Here is a 22,017-nt window from a genome sequence, read left to right as displayed (position 1 = left end):
CTAATACGTTCCTCCGCCTTGGTCATTTCATACCTTTCATGCATTAATAATTCAAACTTTGACAGTGATACTTTGGTCTCGGGGTGGCCTTCTAAATTTTCTTTCCTTAGTTAGCATCTCCAGTTTGGCTACTATTTTTGATTCTGTGTTGCATGTTTGAGCATAAGCCATACCACGCCATTGCCTCTTCCCGACCAAGCCATTCAATTATATTACTTTGCTAATTTTTTAGTAGTTTTGTTAGGAAATTATTAGTGGGAGGGATGGAGCTCATCTTTTACGCTGCTGCCTCAATTACCTAATTGTTTAATTGTCTTAGTTTACAGTGCATGACTGTGAATGAAAGACGGTAGATATATTCCTTTACAGAATACTGAACAATATGGAACACACATTTTGCTATCCCCCTTCTTTTTTCTTCAGTTGATTTTACTGAACGTATTTTGGATTTGGTCTGCAAACGTGTACTGAGCGTGAGACGTAAGGTGTGTTACTGTAATTACTGAGGGGGATTTCTGTGAAGTGGCCTTAGAGGGGAGATGGAATGAGGTTTTTAGTATGTTGGGCTCTTGTGTTGGTGGTGTAGGAACACTGTCAGCTGTGGAGGGAACATTGTCCAATGCAGATTGGTCCTCTGTATAGAGTCTGCAACAGAAAGGATGTGGCAGTGATACCTCCAGTATGTTGGACGGGATAATGTAGTAACATGGCCTCTTTCATGATCCCAAGTTGATCGTAGTCTTTTGGTAGTCTGCATTCTGAAAAAGGTCTGAGAGGGCGGCTTGAAGTTTCATGGTGGTGCTTCATAATATGAGCCTTTTGTTGTGAAGTAATAAACTATATAAATTCCTCCTTCCATTCATTGTCTAAACCGCATCACTTTCGGGACGCAGGGGGTTAGAGACAATCCCAGCTTTCATTCTCTGTGAGGCAGCCTGACATTTAGAGACCACCAACCTGTCACACTTAACAGGAATTTTAGTCACCAATTAACCTAACCACCATGTCTTTGGACTGTAGGAGGAAACCGGAATAATCCTGAGGGATCTCAAACCTGCATGTGAATAACAGGCAAACTCCACATAGAAAAGTCCCTGTCCAACAAGGATTCTAACCAAGAACCATCGGGCTGACGTGACAGTGCTAATCACTGCCCCAAAATACAGCCCATTCAAGATTCAAAAAAAGGAATTGTCTCTCACATAGTGAAAGAATATTACCTTTAGTTAGAGGCCCAAAAAACAAAACACCTTCACACCCATTAGACTCACACTAAGTCATAGCAAAAGTTCCATAAATAGGTAAAACTACAACATAAAATATAATGGTTAAAAATACTTTAACCAACGCTTGGAAATGTGACAACTAGATGTCAATTACTCACAGCTGACTGATCTCTTTTCAAATATAGGCTCTGTCAATCATCCAATAATCCAAAAAAGCTTTTAATAAAATGCTCTGGTTTTATGCCAATTTATTCCAATTGAATAATGTATAGTCTACCTTATTATAGTTCATATTAAAATTTGTTTTCGACTTACAATATCAGATTGAAAAATCCTCCCAGCCCAGGTTAAACACAACTAGAATAGGCAATTCCTTAAGAAATTGCAGTGTAAGAGCTGGCAAAGTTGTCAGCATAAGCAGCTACCATCACAGCCATGGCTTTTCTCGCCTCAAAGCTGCAGCTTAAATATTTTAAGTCCTTAAGAATCACCTAGACAATCATCAGTCAGTCAGTTGGTACAACATTGTTGAGAGGTCCTATTTTTAAAATATACTATGTAAGTTCACAAAAAAAGCGTGTTAAACAGCCAAAGGGTGGAGCAATAAGAACTGCAGGGATTTCAGGGCAAATGATGTTGAGGAAATTAGTTATCAAGTTTAAAAAGACATCAGAATTTTTGAAATACACTTCTTTTATTATTACCACAGCGCCTCCTTGTGGGTAAAATGCTATGAAATCTGAATGTTAAAAAAACTTCTCTTACACACTCTTACCACCACAGGAACAAGTTTCCATCGTGAATCAGATACTCTGCTAGTCTTGAAGTCAACCCCCCATGCATCGGATTGACTGAGTACAGATAAGGCAAGGTAGCATAAACCAATGCCACAATATGAGGCAATGACATTTCTTAGGAAAAATGTTTGTTTTTAGATTAACTTCTGAATTGACCATAGGTTGCAGCACGACAAACGATCAGCATGATCCAAGGAACGTGCTGTGTGAATATTAATTTCCTATGGCTTATGGTTAGCGAGTTACTAGCATTGAAAAGAAAACATATGTCACCACATGGTGGCGCTAAAACAAAAAAGGGCAGAATAATAAAGAAGAAAAATAAAGATAACATGTTGCCAGCTCTAACACTAATAACACAAGTATTTACTGTGGTTACCTCTTAGGCCACTGTCTGTTGCCTTTAGTCCCGTAAATTCCAACACACTTTCAAAACTGTTACAAATGTATAAATATCTAAAATTCTGTGTAACAAAACAGAAAAAAAAAATTCATTAAATATTCAGTCATATCCAAGGTTACAACATTTTACTCAGCTTTATTGTTATTTAAACATCACTGATACATTTTATTCTGGTGAACTAGTTGGAAGAAATATCCATATTACTTTTTGTGACTCTCCACAAGGATACAAATACTGGTGTGGAAGACCAGAAAGGGGGGGAAGAAAGCTTCTAAAGGGAGGGTTACATACATACATGTCTCCCAGCCCACCTGTCAGACGTCAGTCACTCTGTTCACCAACCTTTACGAATGCGACTCACTTGAGAAACAGAGCCCTGATGCCATGTTTAGCCACATTTCATCCCCCCTTCCTACCTTAAGTAATTCTCTTTTTTACACACATAGCATTAGTGGTTACCCTTATTGATATTGGTAGCATCAACTTGTCTACCAACAGTTGCCTTCTTGATGATCTGACCCAAAAAAATACTGTACAGCTACTGCTAATAGAATATCAGAACCTGGCCTTAACACTTTTACACACCAGATTAAAGTGCTAGAAGCAAACCAATCCACACTATTAAAATTACATATATATATTTAGATATATATATTTATATAGCATTATATATATATTGATATAATGAAATATATATTTATATAATGACATGTATATATGTGTGTTTGGGGGGGTGGACAAATCTAATATTTAACATTAATTTACAGGGTACTATACATTATGTTTTAGCAGCTGAAATATCAGCACATACAGATTACTGTCACACTTAACAGCAAAATATATATGATTATATATATATATATACAATCATATATACCAATATTTAATTATCTTATAAGCATGTTAAACTGTTCACAATGCCTCAGGCTCTTCAACTGATACCAGGGAAAGCAATTTTGTATTAAGACATAAAAGCTTTACAATTTTGTCTTTCAAAAGAATGCCAAGCAGTGGCAAAAGTGCCATGACCTGCAGGTATTTGAGGTCACAGGACAGTTATTTGCATATTCCACAAATCTATTGCAACACGTTACTGTCTACAAAACAGTATAACCAGCATCCAGCGAGGGGAGCTGGTATTAGCTGGACTCACACATACACCCAGTGAACAGAACATTACAACAATGGGTAAACTGATTATAGCTACTGTATGTGCTTTCAGATGGTGTGCTATGACAGTTGACAGTGTACAACAAGAGGGCTACAAATCACAATACTCAATAGTTTAGCATCAGAAGACAACCCAAAATGGTACTGTAAAAAGATCAACTATCCCAGGAAATAGTTACTTTTCTCTGAGTTCTGTCATTGTATTCAGCAGCTACAGAGTTTGGTATATTGGTGTTTACCACAACCCCCAATTTGTTTTGACACATCACGAAGAATGGAATGTGTTTAGTTTCCTTTTCTTTTTCTCTACCTGGGTTTCCATCAGCCAAGGCTAACAGCACATTAAATAACATCCAACCAAATGAATAAAGTTCTAAGGGGGCTTGTGAGTTTGCCAGGGACCTTGAGGTTCTGTAAAGTTCAGATAAATAATCTGGGCCTGTAGGGTAGGTCTTCTTGTAGCAGACCCAACCACAGGCGACGTTATCTCCACAAGCTCTCAGGTAAATGATCTCTCATGGGCCTTTCATCATCAAGGCCCGATTGTCCTTGCTTGCTTCATCTTTCTGTTATAACTCCAACTATCCATCATTGTATTACCTCTTCCCCTACTTTGCAAAAAACAATGCACAAGGCTGTAACAAGATACACACAAAGGACATTTTTCACAAAGAGAAAAAGCTCCATAATAACTGTAGTAGTAATGCACAACAAGCATCCGATAGCTGGCTTCTGGCCTGAGGAGCCCTGGTTATGTGCAGTTATGTGAAGTTTGGGGCATTGCCATTGTTCTAAAAGAACCCTTTGCAGGACATGTTATTATCCCCTGTGGTGCATTGTTTTGTTATTCAAAAGCCCAGATCTCTATGTCTTGTACATAGAAATCCTCCTTTTTTGAGAGCATGGGGTTCCCAAACGTTTTACAGGAGTGACTCCTGCCATGGTAGAGGTCTCCATCCAGCCACAGGCCAAACTCCCCACTAAAGACAACAAAACAAATATTAAACAGGGGTCCAAACACTATAATTGTAGGTGTTTTGGTCACAAAAATGTCTTTCAAATACACTAAACATAGATTAAGAAAATTAACAATCAACTTTTGACTAGAAAATTTCATACGTTTGCCAACCTTCGTGTTAAACTTCATCAACAGAACTCATTTAAACATGTTTTGCTACAACTGGGAGACTTCTGCTAGACAGTGTCCATGAGAAGAAGCTTGGGCTCACCTTCCACCACCAAAAGCTAAGGAGTCCATATCTCCTTTGATGAAAAACATGTTGTCACCTGTCCATTTGTACACCTGTTGCATACAAAATAAACCATATATTAGAAGATGATGTATGACATTATCAATGTTGACATTATCTTTTATTTCTACTCAACAGCCTCGAGCATGATGGAATGAGAACACAAGTTAACTTTAGCAGGAGGATCCAGAATTAACATTATATGATACAGTTACAGCTACTAAACACAAAGAAAATGAAATTATTTCATCAACAAGTGTAAAACAGCAGACAGAGTTCTCTGTGACACACCAAAATATGGTGTAAGACAACCACCCGGGCCACCCACTTGGAAGACTATGGACAGGGGTGTGTTTTGGGCACTCTTCTTTTTGTTGTGTCTGCACCCTTTGGGGCATCTTATAAGAACTTTTAAAGATGTGTCCAATCATTGTTATGCAGATGACATTCAGTTGTACATGTCTTTTTAACCTAAAATTGTCTCTAAGTTGTCTGTTTTGCTGGACTGTATGAACTGCATAAAAGCTTGGATGTCAATTAATTTTCTCCAGTTGAACTGATAAAACAGAGGCTCTCATCTTTGCTCCTGATCATGTTGTTCCAGAGGTGAAGAGATGTCTTTTTTGTTATCCTCTACTGTTAAACCTGCCCTGCTTAATTTAAGGGTCCAAATAGGTCAGGCTCCGAGTCTGGAACAGCTATGGAATATCTGAATTTTTTAAACATAAAACAATATTTAAGATCTCAAGTCAGACTAACAGGATCCATCAGGATCTGATAAAAATGGATAGTTTAAGTTTTTATACACATCCGCAGGGTCACATACATTTTTGGGAAAGTTGAAAAAACCCCAGCATCCTCCCGATAAATCCTGACTCCCTGGGTGAGATAAAATTGTAAAAATTTAGTTTGAAAAAGAAAAACATTAGTCTGTTTACCCCTTAGAGTGTCCTCTGCCCAGTCAAGTTTCTAAAGTTACAGTGTGCATTGAACTTTTACTATCAACTAAAATTAGTCTTTACATGAAATCATTAAAGGCCCTTAGAGGAATTTTAGGGTTGTGTTGATCTTGGCGATTCCTGTAGGCAAAGTTGGTTGATTTATCCTTTGCTGATCTTGTCCTGTGCATGTGAATGTAGTGTGTTATGTAAAATAATCTCAACCTTCTTTAAACATCTATTGTACAACTCAATAAATCTTTGGCAGGAAAATATTTTAAAAGGCTGTTTGTGGAGCATGCTAGTAATTACCTTGTCTGACACCAACCCCACGGCAGGGGTTGGATTGTAAAATAACTGGACAGAAATAATCAGTATTTTCACTAATGTCTGGTTTGCTTTTGTATAGCGGCATCAGTATTAATTTCATACATCAATACAAACTTCCAGAAAGAAACCCCCAAGAAAGCTCATGCAGCTCAACCTAGTTTCAAATGCAGATGACAGAAGGTGTGGGTGTCCAATCAGAGAAATAAGCTAATTGGCTTGGTTGTGGGTGAATGACTAATGCATACAAGCATCCAAATGGATGACGAGACGACAGATTAGATTAGTGCATCTAGAAATTGCACTTTGTCTCATTATTGTATTTAGCCTCTTTAAGAAAATTAGAACTATGTCTACAAATCTTTGTATTTTTTAATTAGGCAGCAATGGTAGTGTTTAGTTTAAACTGGTTGTTGTAAGTCTTGTAGACTTGATTATTTTAATTTATTGGAAAATGTATAGATAAGAAAAAAAATAATTGAATGCTAAAAAAAACAAGAAAGATATTTGTAAATATTTTTATTCCCACATAATGCCTCTTTGTGTGACTTCTTACAAAGGGCAATGTACAGTAAAAAAGTAAAGTGTCAAAGTTTGCTGTATCACTTACAGCATATATTATTATTATTTTTTTGTCTTTTCATTACAATCTCAGTGTTGTAGCCCTTGTATCGTCTTAGTTTAATACCTTCTTCCCTATTTCACAATTAGTCCTACATTTTGGTAATTTTTAAATCCTTGGCACATTTTGGGATGTAAGTGACTTACAGTATAGGTACTCAACTCTACAGGGGGCAGCTATAGAACATTTTGTGGAACAGAGGATAATAGCAGGGTTGACTGTGGTTCCTCCCTATTATCCACAGCATTCCTGTTAATAGTCATTAATGTATTGGACATACAAAAATGATAGCTACATGCCCTAGTATTAACATGCCTGCGAGTGATCTTATCACAACTGCACAGCCTTAAGTACATGTGTAAATGCACCTAAGACATACTGAGGAACTATTGACTGTGACACACAAAAAAAGAAGCAACATTTTGTACAAGTAGTCTTGAACCTATTTCTCCACAATAATTTGACAGCGTGTAAGTATGTGACCACCTACTCTCTGTATCCAGGGAAATTATACAGGCCAATAGCGTGATTCCTTTTGTTTGTTAAAATCTATTGGCTTTATTATTTTTCATAGTATTTTCAACCAGTCAGGAAGAGACAATATATTCTTTTTTTTAAATATGGGATGAGTCTGTTCAGAAAAGGGATCAGGGTGAGACAGCAACTGGATCTGAGAGAGAGTGGTGTGACCCATTATTACTTTATAAAAATGCAGTGCAAAAGGATACAGAGGTTTCATGAGGGAAATAAGCATTTTTAACATGATTCTTGACAGAGACAAACGTTCACGCCACAGAGAAGTGTGCATGCCAGCAGCGGAGCGCAGCCGACACTACACACACAGACACAGCACAGCGGAAATACAGCACTTTCATGGCAGCAACTGTTATAATCATGACAGTTAGTTTTTTAAATCCTGTACAGTACCATTTGGCTACAGAATATGTCTACATAACTGTAGACTGAGTACTTACTAAATGAGAAAACGGACTCAACTGGCCGAGAACTCAGTTAAGTCAGAGCACGCAGACGCTTTCTTGCCCTGTCTCTCGCTCTCTCTCTCGTAAATATTCTGCAGTCAAATCATACTGTACAGATTTTTAAATTACGAACTGTCTTGTGCTTTTTCCTGGCAAAAGGCTTAAGAGTAGGGGATCCTTCACTGCGACAGCCCTACCAGGAAGCATGTTAACACAAGGTGGAAACAGATTTAAAGAACACATGCAAACGAAACAGCACATTTGAATTTTGGATTTTAACAGACACCCTCATACACAGGCTGGTAGTACCTCGAACTCCGGATTGAATGTGAAAAGGAAGGTCTCTCCTGTGCCATAAAAGCCATCGCTGATTTTAAAGGGCTCAGATGCTAATGCTCCAAACACCTGGAAAAACAGAACAAAAGAAAAAATGACAACGACGGTTGGTTATTGGTAAATTATTAAAATGTTTTTTTCCAACATATTTTGACAGCAACCAGCACTACTCAGCTGCACAATACAGCTTTCTTAACTTACTGATTTAGCTCTTTCCGTTGTGGTATTGACACAGGCTGTGTATAAGCTGCTGCTCTCTTGCTGTTGAAAGCCTGGTCACTTCAAACTGAGGTTCCCTTTGATATAATGACCATAAAATGAATGACTGTTTGTGTTAAATGTTTGATTTCAAAAACGTCAAAAAACAAAAACCTCTTAACTAAACAAAGAAAAATAAATCCCATAGTTCTGTGAGATATTCTCAGCTATATAGATTGAAACTATAGTGAAATGTCTAATATCTTATAATCTCCTAATCTTTGAAAATGTTGTGGGTATTGCTGATGCTTGTCTAGTGAACAAAGTGATCTACTGAGTTTGGCAAAATCAGCTGTCTCTATTGGAACTCCATACCGGCTAAAATCAGAGAGTGCTGTAGCTTTCCTGAATTTAATTCTAAAATGAACTCATGGCTCAAATCAACTCAATCATGTCCTCATCACACATAAACACATGAAGTTTGTTTGATGTAGTGTATAGAAGTGTTATTATGGTACTGTTGATGTCCTGATTAGGAGATATATGATGTTGTGGTACAGCTGTTTTTGTTGTGTAGTTTTTAAAGTGAATGGCTCTTAGCCTTTTACTGTTTTAATATAACTTGAGAATTTTACAGTGGATTACTTTAATGCCGTTGTGGTAATGTATTGGTGCATGACATAAACAGTGTGAGGGAAAAAGGTTGGGAGCATATCACAAAGTTGATACTCAAAGTCCCATTCTTTCTTTTTTAGAAAGGTGAAAAAATCATGGCACACTTCTGGTAAAAGTAAAAAGCCTATATTCAACTGGCTATTCCATTATGACATTGCTGAAAACAGATTATGTAAAAAACAAAGAAAAAAAAAATCATAGCAACAACCAAGCCTCTGGTGTTGAAAAATGAAGCCAATGCACAGACCTGCAGTTCCTCTGGTTTCCATTTAAGGTTGGCTCAAAAGGCCCCACATTAAGATACCAATTATTCAAGCAGAAATTGACATGTTAACAGCCTTGGTCAACAACTGACCAGCTTTAAAGGGATACTTCTAAGTGAATTCTAGGGAATTTCTAAGTCTTAAAAGGAACTGGAAGCTGTTGCGGTTAGCGGGGTGAAACTACAACGCTAGTTCCTCATATTTTCGACCACTGAAGCTACAGACCAATCACAGATCAGTGGGTGGGAACTCACTCCCAGAATCGAAACTTCCGTTACGTTCGCCATACTGCTTGGAAGCTATGCTAACAGGCTCTATGGAGGAAGCTGATAATGGCGAAAAAATATAAATATAGCGGCGAGATGGCTGCTGCTGACAGGACGGTCTTGTGTTCTGGCCGCCAGGGCCACTGCTGGCTCAGCAACCGAGACATAAGGCCTGCCTGTCGGCGGCGGTGAGGATGAGGAGCCCGGGCCGGCTCGAGCTGGGGCGGACTGGTAGTGTCTGTGTTCTCACTGTTTGTCTATGGACACAGACATAGAGTCTGTTTTCTGCCAGGAATTTCCAAGATCAATTCTGGAAGAAATCTCTGAATCAGTTGAGGAAATGGTCTTATGTGTTGAAGTAAATATGTCTGTAAATGTTTTTATTTCTATATTTCTACTGCTATACTGTATATTTTGGAGAAACTGTAACGATCGAATTTCCCTCTGGGATTAATAAAGCATTTATGATTCTGAACTAGAGGACCTCAGTGGGAGTGGCCTGCGGTGCTGTGCATTCTGGGAGTTGGTGTCTTTCATCCACATGAGCCAAAAAGACACTTTCTGCCTTTTCACGGCCAAGAAGGCACCAACTTCAAAATGTATTTCACATTTCTACTACATATATGACCCAATGTCAATACAGATTCATGTTTCAACGGGTGAAGTATCCCTTTAAATTGTTGAATAAGAGTTGTTCATAATTATGGGCATGACTGCAAGAAGCATGTTGAAGTAGCTGTTTGCCATGAGGCTTAAGGCCCACCCCAGCATCTTTGGCTTTTACTAGGTTGAATGAAAGTTAGATTGAGATAGCAATATGGCGATTCCAATTATTAGGCTTAAAACTTTCAGCAACCAATGAAAGATATCACTACGACTGCTGACATAATAGTTTATTCAGTGTCTGAAAACCACCTTCATCTTCATCAAGTCCAGAAATGTAATTCCCTTGATTTCTTGACTGGGTCTGAGGAGGAACTGTTATAGTTTCATGATTTCTTGAATAACAGCAAAATAAACATACAATTTATTTATGAAGTATTAGAAAAGGGTAATTACTTTTCTTGACTTGACTATTTCTAAAGGTAAGGGTGGTTTACTACCTACCTCAGTTTCAGGATATGTGCAGAAAGGATGTTAGAGGGGCAGGGGCTGAAATTTACTAAATCTACAATTCCTTTAGCAGATGCTTTGATCCAAAGTAACGGAAACCCAAAGCAAACAGCTTCAGGTCCAATTTAGAAACAGGTGCTGACAGGCAGTACACGAATGCAGAGTATTTTTAAATTATGTTTTTAAAATTAATTTAGCTTAATTATTACAGAAAAAATAACGTGCCAAAAAAATTATCGCAAATAATTTTAAGTCTGACGTCATACATTACTGATTATAGAACCGTCCAGAGCAGCATAGTAAACTAGAAAACACATGCTAAAAATGTAATGGGGTTTTGATTGTTATTATTTTATCCATCCAAGTGCTCAACACCATCTGGGATGGAGGGTCTACACACGCAGGCAAAGCACGCACACATGCACGCACACACAGGTTTGAATACATCCTATCCTTAATGTGCAATCTATACAGTGTAATATATATCGTCTTCTGTCGCTGTTAGCTTGTTAAAAGTTTTGATGCCAACCAGAAGCATGTTCTTTTTTAGGTCTTTGAAACTAAACTTTTCCAACTAAAAAAATTTGATGAAGAGGGAGAGAGACAAACTGAAAGAGGGGAGAGGCGAGCAGCCTTGTATAGAGAACACAGGTACACCCAGAGTGTGAGTGTGTGTTGGGGGGGACTGAACGGAAGCAACTTGATTAAATTAAATTGTGGATTGACTCAAAATAACGTGAAGAACTCTATTATTAATATTTGCGATTCATTGATTACAAAGCCTGTAATTAATTAGATTATATTTTTAATCGATTGACAGCAATACTGAAAACAATTAGAAAGAACATTGTTTTCATCTGAAATAGGGCTGCATGATATTACATTTCATCGTTATCGCGATGTGCGCATGCCCAATAGTCACATCGCAGGACGTGCGATTAGAATTAACTCATAACGTCATTCTACAACTTGTTTGCATCCAGTTCTTTTTTTTCCGTGATTCATCTACAAAAGACGCATGTCTGGAATAACATCATTTACTCTGATTTGGCTTATTGCAAAGGGGTCTTTTCTATGAAAAGAGCCATTTTTGCTGGCAGCACCCCCCAAAAAATCCGACTGGCGCCACATAATATATTTGAACCTTTCAATGAAGTTATGAAGCCTGTCTAAGCCCATTCACATTACTAATAGATCTAAAGGAGCATTCATTTATATATCTTACCACAACTCTCCAGCAGGAATTTCATCCACCACACACTGCCTGTCTGTCTGTATCACAAGAATGTGGTGGGATCTGACGCGTATTGCAGCCAATTAAACAACAGAACAAACGATCTCGTTATATATTTTATATATTATAAAACAACTTTCAATGAGAAGTCACTACAGAGGCTTCTTATCACCTTTCGTATCAGAGCGCTCTGTCATCTCACCTTCTGTTATCAGAGTCGGGCGGAGCGACGTGTGTGAGTGGTCGAGCGACTGGCAGAGAGGGAGCAGTGAATGTGAGTGGCGCAAAGCAGGGATTTTGACAATCTGACAGTTTGTTGTTTCAAATTTCTGGCAATAGATTGCCTACAAAAAAGCCAAAACGCAGGGAAAGGATAAACTCTGTGCCATTGCGCATCTGCTCAGCCTTTATGTATGTGCGCTCGCCCGCTGTGTCTCTGTCTCTCTCAGTCTGGGGGAGTGCCGCACGTTAACATGTTTAATTAATATCCCCGTAGTATTAATTGGTAACAGAGGGAAACTTAAATGGTGGAACCTCAGTTCATGAGCGCATTGTTAAAAAGTCTGACCTGATGTGAGAAGAATCACTTTGCAGGAAATATTATAGATCAATATCGATAATTAACGGATATAAACATGATTAAAACGCTTTGCAAACGCAAACAGCGTTCACGGAGGGAGGGAGAGACAGAGGCAGACAGGTGAGAGTCTGTAAGTGATAATTTCTTCAGGAGTCTGGGAGAATTCAGCTTAACAGAGTGAAGCAGTACACTTCTCTGTTTCTATAATTTGATTAATTAATGGAATAGATCAAAAACCTTGGGATAAAGAATATTGACTGTTTGAATCTTTGAAGATTTCTCTTTAAAATGTAAGCAGGATCCAAACATTTCTGACCTTTTTGTTTTAGAGTGATGCCATAGACGCCTAGAGAGATGGTCTTTAAAATTTCATTTTTTTATCATATCGCAATATATATCGCAGAAAAAATTAATATTGCAATGTCAGTTTTTTCCAATATTGTGCAGCCCTAATCTGAAACCAATACTACAGATGGAAACTATATATTTACCACATGAAGGCTACCATTTATCCAGTATCAAATTAAGAAATTGACTTCAGTTCTGTAGTTGTTTTTAGTGTATGAAGTTTGGCTCCTTTTCCTGTTTCTTTTGCTTTGCGCATGAATGTTTTTTCCCCTTATTTTGAAAGTGATTGCATTAACTCTAATGAGTGCATTTTTTCTCTTTTGCTCTTATTTCTGTACTTGTATATGTTGTACAGCCAGGTGACCAAGCTCTTTCATTAACACTTGTGCACTCATGTGCTTGTAATTACCTGGCATGTACTAAGTGGAAGACTATGCGCTGAGAGCTACACCCAGAAGAAGGCTGTTCATGCAGCTGTACGTGGGTTGTAGCTTAGCTTGTTTTTTTTACTTGTCTTTTAAGCAATTTCATAGTGAAATAGCCAATTGAATAGAGGCTTTTTACCTTTTCTAGAAGAAGAGCGCCTGGTGTTTCTCTCTCACATTTTTGAATTTGTTTTTCCCCATCAAAGACCACCGTCATTACAATTTGCATGAACTTTCAAACATTCCAGATTTACATTGGTTGGTGAGGGAGAAAGGACATTTATGAGCACCGCAGTGTTCCCCTAAGTTGAACTATTTTTAACTGAGCACTGTGAGCGCAGCAACAAAAAACAGCTGACACAAAGGGTGCCTGTGCAGTTAGTGCTAAAAAAGCTGGACTGCATTGGTACTGCATAAATTTGTGCTGCCAGAGTAAAAAATGCCTTAAGTGGACATTTGAAGCTTACCTGGCCATCACTGTCCTTGATAACCATGAGAACTGGGGTGTCCTGGCCCTGCATGGCTCTGTAAAGTGTTTTAATGCTCATGCCATGCTTGGATGTACCGAAAGCTAGAGTCCATGGATATCCAATGGTCCGGGGTGGGAGATTCCTTGCCAGCTGTTGGAAGAAATAATTAGCAAAATTTAAGGATTGATAAGTTAAAAAGACAAAGGAAGTTCAACACGAAAATGCCCAGCCACTAGCACTGAGTTTCATCCATGTTGACCACTAAAGGTCTAAAGAGATACACAGCTCAACACACTAAAGGCCATCATAAAGGGAGGTCCAGCACTCCCTTAAAGAGCCTGCTGCCCTGTTGCTAATAGACCAAGGATTAATATTTGTGGTGCATGGGGAGATTAAGCCGACATAGGCAATAGAGAAGCAGTGCAGTGTAAACTTAATTTGCAGGGACATAAATAAGACACTCAATGAACATGGAATTAAAGTGACCCCTTTTCCAATATACTGTACCAGTATCCCTGTAGGGACATAGTCCTTTAAATGTTCTGTTCACCATCCAATAATTCAAGTCTCTTTGCTCTTTTCTTGTTGGTTCAGTACATCCTCCAGTGGTGGAGCTACAGCTATTCTATTAGCACGCTGGAAACATTATTGAGATGAGCCCTAACTTGGTATGAATTTGCTTTGGTTGTGAATTGAGCTTAAGCTCTTAGCATAATCTTTACAGTGATTAAATTAATCTAAATATTATCAATGTATTAGTAATTCCATCCATTCACATGTCACACCAGATTCACACAATGGGCCGGATTCAACCCTCATAAAATTACATACATTTTATGAATTTCACGAATGGGGATATGAGCTGGATTTCATTTACATAAAGCTGTTTTTGCAGACATTTTTGTGAGTAGCTTCTTTGAAAGTAATATATTTGAAATTGTAAAATCCATCATTTAAAAAAAACAAAAACTAAAGGTTCCTTTGTTCATGTATCCCCAGGAGTAGTGCCAACATTTCATTCCTCAATGCGTGTCTCAGTTCCATAATAAATTATACAAGCTCTAAAAACATCATATTGCATATTTGTAATAAATAAAACTGAATGCTTTGTCTGTTTTACCTCAAAAATAAGAAAACACCTTTAAAATGTTAGTTTATTAATCGTTGGATGTATAATTTCTGATAGATTTTCTCCATACATTTGAGAAATGAATGAATCAATGAATGATGTCATCACTGGGAATTGAGTTCTTCATTTTGTTCTTAATACAGCCATATGGACTGTTTTCCTGCATACACTTACGTCTCTGGATACATAATCGATCTAAACTACTTGGAACAGCGGTGGACTGGCATAATAATTCAGGCCAGGAGTTTGACTCCATCCCAGGCCACCCTGTCCACATGAACCACTAATTGTGTAAGCTAATTGTCCTGCACAATTACTTGCAAAATAATAAAAAACACAATCTTACTAAGTCCAAAATCCAAATCGCAAGAACCAGCAATTATATGATAATGGTAAATGTGTCATACAACTGTATTATAATGACATTTTGTGCTGCAGAAATGCTCTGGCCTACAAATGTTGTTCTCCAGATGTAATAACACACGTTTGTTTGGTAAAGACACCAACAAAATGTCACAACATCATGATAACTTGTTTCTTTTTTTTATAATTTATATTTTATTATAACAACATTAAAATGGCAAACAATTATAAAAACAAACAAACAGACTAAAAGGGAACAACAAAACAGGCAGGAAACATAATAGACAATAAATGGATGACAGAAATTAGATACAACGATGTATCAACAGTGCATCACCAGAAGGAGGGCATATTACATGTGCTTGCAAACAAACAAAAGTCAATCAACACCCTGGCAGTGATGTGTTGCGTTCTCCTGATATAAACTGGCTAAAATTGTCCCATTGCTCCTTAGAAATGTCATTGTTCCAGTTCAGCTTTCCAAGCATATTTTCACAAGCAGCTATTGTCATAATTTCTTCTTTCCAAATTTTCAGTGTCATTCTTGGTTCTTTCCAAAATCTAAGAATTAGCCAAGCACATGTTTTGGCACTTTAAATGAGTATTTGCTTAAATAGGGTACTACACCTTTATCCCCCAGGAGACAAAGCTGAGGTGATCTGGGTGGTTGGCATCCCAACCAGTCCTCCATAAGTGCCAAAACATTGTTCCATAATGGGAAAACCATTCAGCATTCCCATTCTGTTTACATCTGGTCACTACTGCACATAGTTCTGGTTACATCTGTTAACATCTGTTAGTCCGATCACTGTCCACTTATATCTACTCTTTTATATTTTGTATTTTTAAGTTAAGTTTAAGATTTAAGTTGTATTTAAATTGACACTTTATATTTAGGTTAAAATGTTTTGTTTACTTGCACTGTTGTTAATTTACTGCTGTGTGCCTTTGAATTGCCCCCCAGGGACAAATACAGTTTTTTGAATTGAATTGAATTAAGCGTGAATATATGTACTACATTCTGATTTACATTTCCAACATGAACTACTTTGGATTAAACCCATACTATTACATCTTGCAGGGGTGTAATAATATCTATTCAGTATTTTATGTTGAATAAATTTGCCTCTTGCTTCTCTGATATACTTCCCATTCTGTAAAAGAATCCTCTCCCACATCTCCTCATCCAGTGTGTATCCTAAATCTTTCTCCCAAATCCTCTGAAGATTTTTACCTTTATTATTGTTTAACCATGGACACATTTCGTACCACTTTGAGGCTTTAAGGAACATTACTGGTAGTTGAAAGTATTGCTCTATTGTGTTTTTTTCCTTAGGAAAGTGAAACATTTTTTCCATACAGTGTCTAATTTGCAGATACTTCCAGAGATGACCATGACCCTCTAAGTTAAATTTCTCCCTCATCCTGTTATAAGAAAGAAACTGGTCATCCTCAAATAGGTCCCCAATCAGTCTAATACCTTGTCTTAGCCATTGTGCCCAGTAAATTGTTTGTTTACCTATTTTTATTTTAGGATTATACCATAGGGATGCATATTTTTGGTTAGTTTCGGAGAGTTTACATGTTTTATGAACCCTTTGCCACACTGTCTTGGAACACACTTCCCTTGTTTTTTGAGCCTTCCTTAATGTTTGTGCGAGGGCCTCAACAGGTTTAAACAGAGAAGTGAGCTCCTGTTCAATCAGGACCCAGTCCATTTCAGGGTTAATTTCTACCCAATGTTTAGCAAGTTTAGCCATTTCAAATGAAATGCTGTAATATTCTAAGTTTGGAAGTGATAGACCTCCCGCTTTTTTAGGTTGGCAGAGTTTATCCAAATGAATTCTAGGCTTTTTTCCCTCCCAGCGAAAATGTTTTATGTCATTATATCTTTGCAATAATGGCTTTGGAATACATATATGTATCATTCCAGTTAAGTAATTTATCTGTGGGACAATTGCCATTTTTATTATGTTTACTTTCCCCCACAAAGTCAAACGTAACCTGCTCCAGTTTTCAAGGTTAGTTTTAATTTTGTTTAATAGTTTTTCCATGTTAGTAGTAATAATATCTTCAACTTCTGGGTTCAGTTCTACTCCCAAATATTTCATGCTTTTTGGGAACCATTTAAAATTAAATGTAGCGAGAAGGTTAGGAGAGCAGGTTTGGGAAACAGGCATGGCTTCTGACTTGTGCCAGTTAATCTTATAACCAGATACTTTTGAATATGCTACAATAACTTCCAGCAGCACTGATTATAGAGCGAGTTGGTTCTTGACTCAGCACCAAAATATCATCCGTGTAGAGAAACAATGTTCCCTACCGCCTCCCATGACTCCTTTAATTCTGGGCTCTTCTCTAATCAGTGCAGCCAGTGGTTGAAGAAAAATTGTGAAGAGGAGTGGGCTTAAACTACATCCCTGGCGAGTTGATCTAGATATGTTAAAAAAATTGAGATATCATCCCATTAATGAAAACTGCAGCCCTAGGGCGTAAATCTAAATGTAATTATACTTATACTATAGGTACTGTGTCTGTCCCCCGGCCCAGACCCGTTTTAAAAAGTCATCCAAACGTAGAAAAAAAGGCGTAAATTGTCAAAATATCATGATTTTATGATTTCGCAAAAAAAAAAATCAGAAAATTCACTGCAGACTTTTGAACATTAGGTCCTTAGCATCCAAATCTCTTTTAGTGAATGATCTGATATCAGATCAGCATATTGATTTACTTTGTTTGACTGAAACCTGGCTGTGTCGAGATGAATATGTTAGTTTGAATGAATCCACTCCTCCCAGTCATTTTAATACTCATATACCTCGAGACACTGGACGAGGTGGTGGAGTAGCAGCTATTTTTAATTCTAGACTTCTAGTTAACCCTCGACCAAAGCTGAACTTTTCTTCTTTTGAAAGCCTTGTTCTTAGTCTTTCACATCCAGTCTCAAGAACCTTTCAGCCAGTTCTAGTTGTAGTTTACCGCCCTCCTGGCCCATATTCTGAATTTCTATCTGAATTTGCAGAATTTTTTATCAAATGTTATCCTTAGCAGTGATAGAATAATTGTTGTAGGTGACTTCAATATCCATGTGGATGTTGATAATGATAGCCTTAGCAAAGCTTTCATGTCATTATTAGACTCTATTGGTTTCACCCAGGGTGTAAACGAACCTACTCATCGTTTTAACCACACCCTGGATCTTGTTTTTGTTGCTTATGGCATTGAAATCCAAAACCTTACAGTTTTCCTAGAAAATCCTCTTCTATTAGACCATTTCCTTATTACTTTTGACTTTGTCTTACCAGAATTATCTCTGCTTAATAAAAATGTGCTCTCTAGAAGTTTATCTGATAGTGCTGTAGCTAGATTTAAGGAAGCTATTTCAGCTGTTTTTGATTCAGTACTGTGTTTCAACCCAGTTGGAAACTCTTATGATAGCTTTAGTCCCTCTCAGCTAGATCAGTTTGTTGATAGTGCAGTGGATTCACTCAGAGTTACTCTTGATTCGATTGCTCCCCTAAAACAGAAGGTTATCAAACGGCAGAGACTAGCTCCATGGTTCAACTCAGAAACCCAGAAACTCAGAAATAAAAATTGATTGATTGAATTGAATATAATTGAATATAATACTTTTATCCATTTACAAGAAGTACAACCAAACCCAAATTTTGACAGTGCAGCAAATAGGAAAGCCCATTCCACTCTGTCAAATGCTTTTTGAGCGTCTAGCGATATGGCTGACACAGGACATAAATTTGTTGTATTCATCCAGAAAAGATGTAAAAGTCGCCTCATGTTATGACCTATTTTTTAAAAATCCCACCTGGTCTTTATGAATTATCTGAGGTAAAACCTTTTCTAGCCTTAGTCAGGGGTGCAAACTCATCAGGGATGAAAAAGGTGACATGGATCCAAACTCCCTAGGGGGGTCCGGGGGCATGCCCCCCCGGGAAGATTTTTTTTTTTTTTTAAATATCAGCTTTAAATTGTGAATTTACAAAAGATTTTAGCATTCAGACCTACTAAAGAAGCAGTGCAAAAATAAGAAAAACACAATCGCATGTCGATATCTATGTTCTGTTCTAACTTTTTGATAAAGTTTCAGTGAAACATGAAGAACACATGCTCCCAACCTTGAGTCCCTTTTTATAAATGGGATGAATTTGCAGAACAGGGCTTACCATGTTCTACTAAGAGGTGATGTGAAGGGCAGTCACTATGCAAGTAGCTCTCAGAGCAGAGTGTGAGAGAACATAATACAGTCATCAAGTATGACAATATTGTCAAATATCTTCTATCATAAAATATGAAACATTATCAATATATGAACCTGATGTGTTGCTCCTGCTGATTTTAATTAAGTTTATATTCCCTCTGGTCTACCTTATTACATGTGTTGACACTGTCACATTTGCTGTCACTTTAATGTTGCCTGAGATAATAATGAACCAGAAAGCTGCATGAAGTTACCTTCAAGCTAGCACACATTTCTCTCAACATCTTTACCTATGGCTACCAAACAGTAAATATAATCAGACAGCATGTTTAACAGAAAGGCTGGCAAAATAACGTTATGTAAATTAGCCATGTGCTTCACATTGACTCATTGAATCAGGTTTCATGCTTCTTGCGGTCGGCGCGGCGATATTGCGCAATCGCAGTCGGAGCGAGAATGGTCTGCGGGCGAAGAGGGTCTGAGCGCCCAGCTGCGCACCTCCAAGATTTTTGTAACAACGCGGATGGGTTCGTTGCAATGATTGGCTGCAGGGCCCGGAAGTACTTTCTTCAGGCCATGTTGAGCAATCAGACCGCTCTGACCGCAATCAGAAACGACTTAAAGGCTTTATATGTGATTTCTCACACTTAAATATAATAGAAATCAAGTATATCCTCTGAAAATAACTATGTGAGTAATGATTGTCTACAATGGGTGTAACACCCGAGTCCCACTGTCTGTGATGCTTTCAGAGTTTTTTTTCTGTATGTTGACATAGCCGGCCCGACAGCTGACTCCTCCCCTCGCGAATAAAAGTTGTTTAATTGAGGGACTAGAGAAAAGAAGAATAACATACTGTACTCACTGCTTAACTGTGTTTCTAGATCACGCTCATTTCAGGTAAATTTACATGCAGTGTGAAGATACGCGCATAATAAAGGTCACTAGCATTAGCATGCTAACCCACAATGCACCGCGAGTTGTTTTGGTTTCATGCTGGTGCTCAAGGGCGACATCTGCTGGATCAAAAAATCGCATATAAAGCTTTTAACGTTCGCAGGACCATGCTCGCCGGCCGCAAGAAGCATTACAGCTCGTGTCGCAGATTTACCCACAGATCTAAATGAATCACACAAATGACCTAATTGGGATCCAAAACGGCGAATTTCGCCAAAAGGTGACAAGTTTGCGCCCCTGCTTAGTACTAGCACTTTGGACAATATTTTAGTCAACATTTATTAAGCTTATCGGTCTATAGTTGGCCGGGGCCGTCAAATTGTTATCCTTTCTAGGTATAAGTGAAATAATAGCATCGTTAACACTGTCTGGGAGGGATCCATTTTGCCATGCCTCTTGGAAAACTCTTGAGAGAATAGGGCAAAGTAAGTCAATATATTTATGATCATTTTCAGTAGGGAAGCCATCAAAGCCAGGTGACTTTCTGGTTTTGATGCACATAATAGCAGCTCTTACCTCAGGCTCAGTTAAGGGAGTGTCTAAATTATCTTTGTCCTCTTGGGATACTGATGGTAACTTTATATTTTGGAAAAAAGTATTCAGTTCCTCTGAGCTAGTTGTATTTGTCGATGAATACAAGTCTTGATAAAAGTTTTTAAAGACAGTTAGTATCTCTTTGGAAGAGGTAACTATTTTCATCATCTTTCCTTATAGATGGAATTATTCTATTTGTCTTGCCAGCAATTTTCCAGTCTTTTCACCATTTTCATAGAAACAAGTTTGCAACCTAAATAATGCATATTCGTCTTTTTTATCATAGATTTCGTGTAATTGAAATTTAAATTGACAAATTTTCCTAAATTTGTCCTCTTCGTATTGTTTTGCCAACTGCTCCTCCATTTTGGATATTTCTTTTTCCAGATTTGTTATTTTCTCTTTACTTTCTTTTTTCTTCCAGGAACTATAAGCTATACATTTCCCCCTAACGAATGCTTTCAGTGCATCCCAGACGGTAGCTAGTCTCTCTGTTGATACGATATTGATGTCTAAAAAAGTTATGTCCTCTCTTAATTTTGTAGCAAAATTTGTGTTTAATCTCCATTTTCCCCCCTTTGCCTTTCTCTGAATGTAAATCAATGTGCAGTTCTACAGGTGCATGATCTGTTAATGCTATTACACCTATAATGCAATCTGTAACCAAGTTAACAAGTGACTTTGAAATCAGAAAATAATCAATTCGAGAATAACTTTTATGGGAGTGGGAGTAAAATGCGTATCCCTTTTCCCTGGGATTTGTCAATCTCCAGATATCCATTAAACCTGTTTCTTCTCTCAGAGAATTTATCGCCCTCCTGTTTCTAGGATTTAGATCTATGTTCATTTCACTTCTATCCAAGTAATCATCTGTTGTCTGATTGAAATCTCCCCCCAGAATGATTTAACCGTCCATTTTATCCAGTATTTTGTTGACAGAGTGATAAAAAATAGAGTCATCTCTATTTGGGGCATAAATGTTACATAATACAGCTTTTGCTCCATTAATAAGTGCCTCTATGCATATAATGCGACCATCATTATCTTTTAATTGTTGTAAAAGTTTGAAGTTTAGTTTCTTATTGACAAGAATAGCAACTCCACAGCTCTTACTGGATATTGAGCTATGGAACACGTTACCAACCCCGTCACGTTTCATTTTTAAAGCCTCCTCTTCATTTCTGAAATGTGTCTCTT

At 37.7% G+C, this 22,017-nt stretch overlaps 1 protein-coding gene across 6 annotated transcripts in view; it reads right to left on the bottom strand.

The window, feature by feature from the left end:
* Positions 1-2,541: 2,541 nt before the first annotated feature.
* Positions 2,542-22,017, bottom strand: part of oxr1a (oxidation resistance 1a) — a 135,894-nt gene continuing 116,418 nt past the window's right edge. For 5 of the 6 annotated variants that reach the window (XM_061051256.1, XM_061051255.1, XM_061051258.1 and 2 more), the window contains 4 exons: positions 13,619-13,771; positions 8,023-8,118; positions 4,826-4,899; positions 2,542-4,576 (listed from right to left, as the gene is read on the bottom strand). In XM_061051256.1, the coding sequence (XP_060907239.1) occupies positions 4,441-4,576; positions 4,826-4,899; positions 8,023-8,118; positions 13,619-13,771 (459 nt within the window). In that variant the 3' untranslated portion in view covers positions 2,542-4,440. Of the gene's footprint in view, positions 4,577-4,825; positions 4,900-8,022; positions 8,119-8,250; positions 8,346-13,618; positions 13,772-22,017 lie in introns of those variants that run through there. The other variant, XR_009674919.1, reaches the window with a different exon arrangement.

Source organism: Labrus mixtus, chromosome 11 (assembly GCF_963584025.1).
Source record: "Labrus mixtus chromosome 11, fLabMix1.1, whole genome shotgun sequence".
Classification (NCBI taxonomy): Eukaryota; Metazoa; Chordata; class Actinopteri; order Labriformes; family Labridae; genus Labrus; species Labrus mixtus.
The sequence above is the reverse complement of the archived record's forward strand: the minus strand, read 5'-3'. Positions and strand labels throughout refer to the sequence as shown.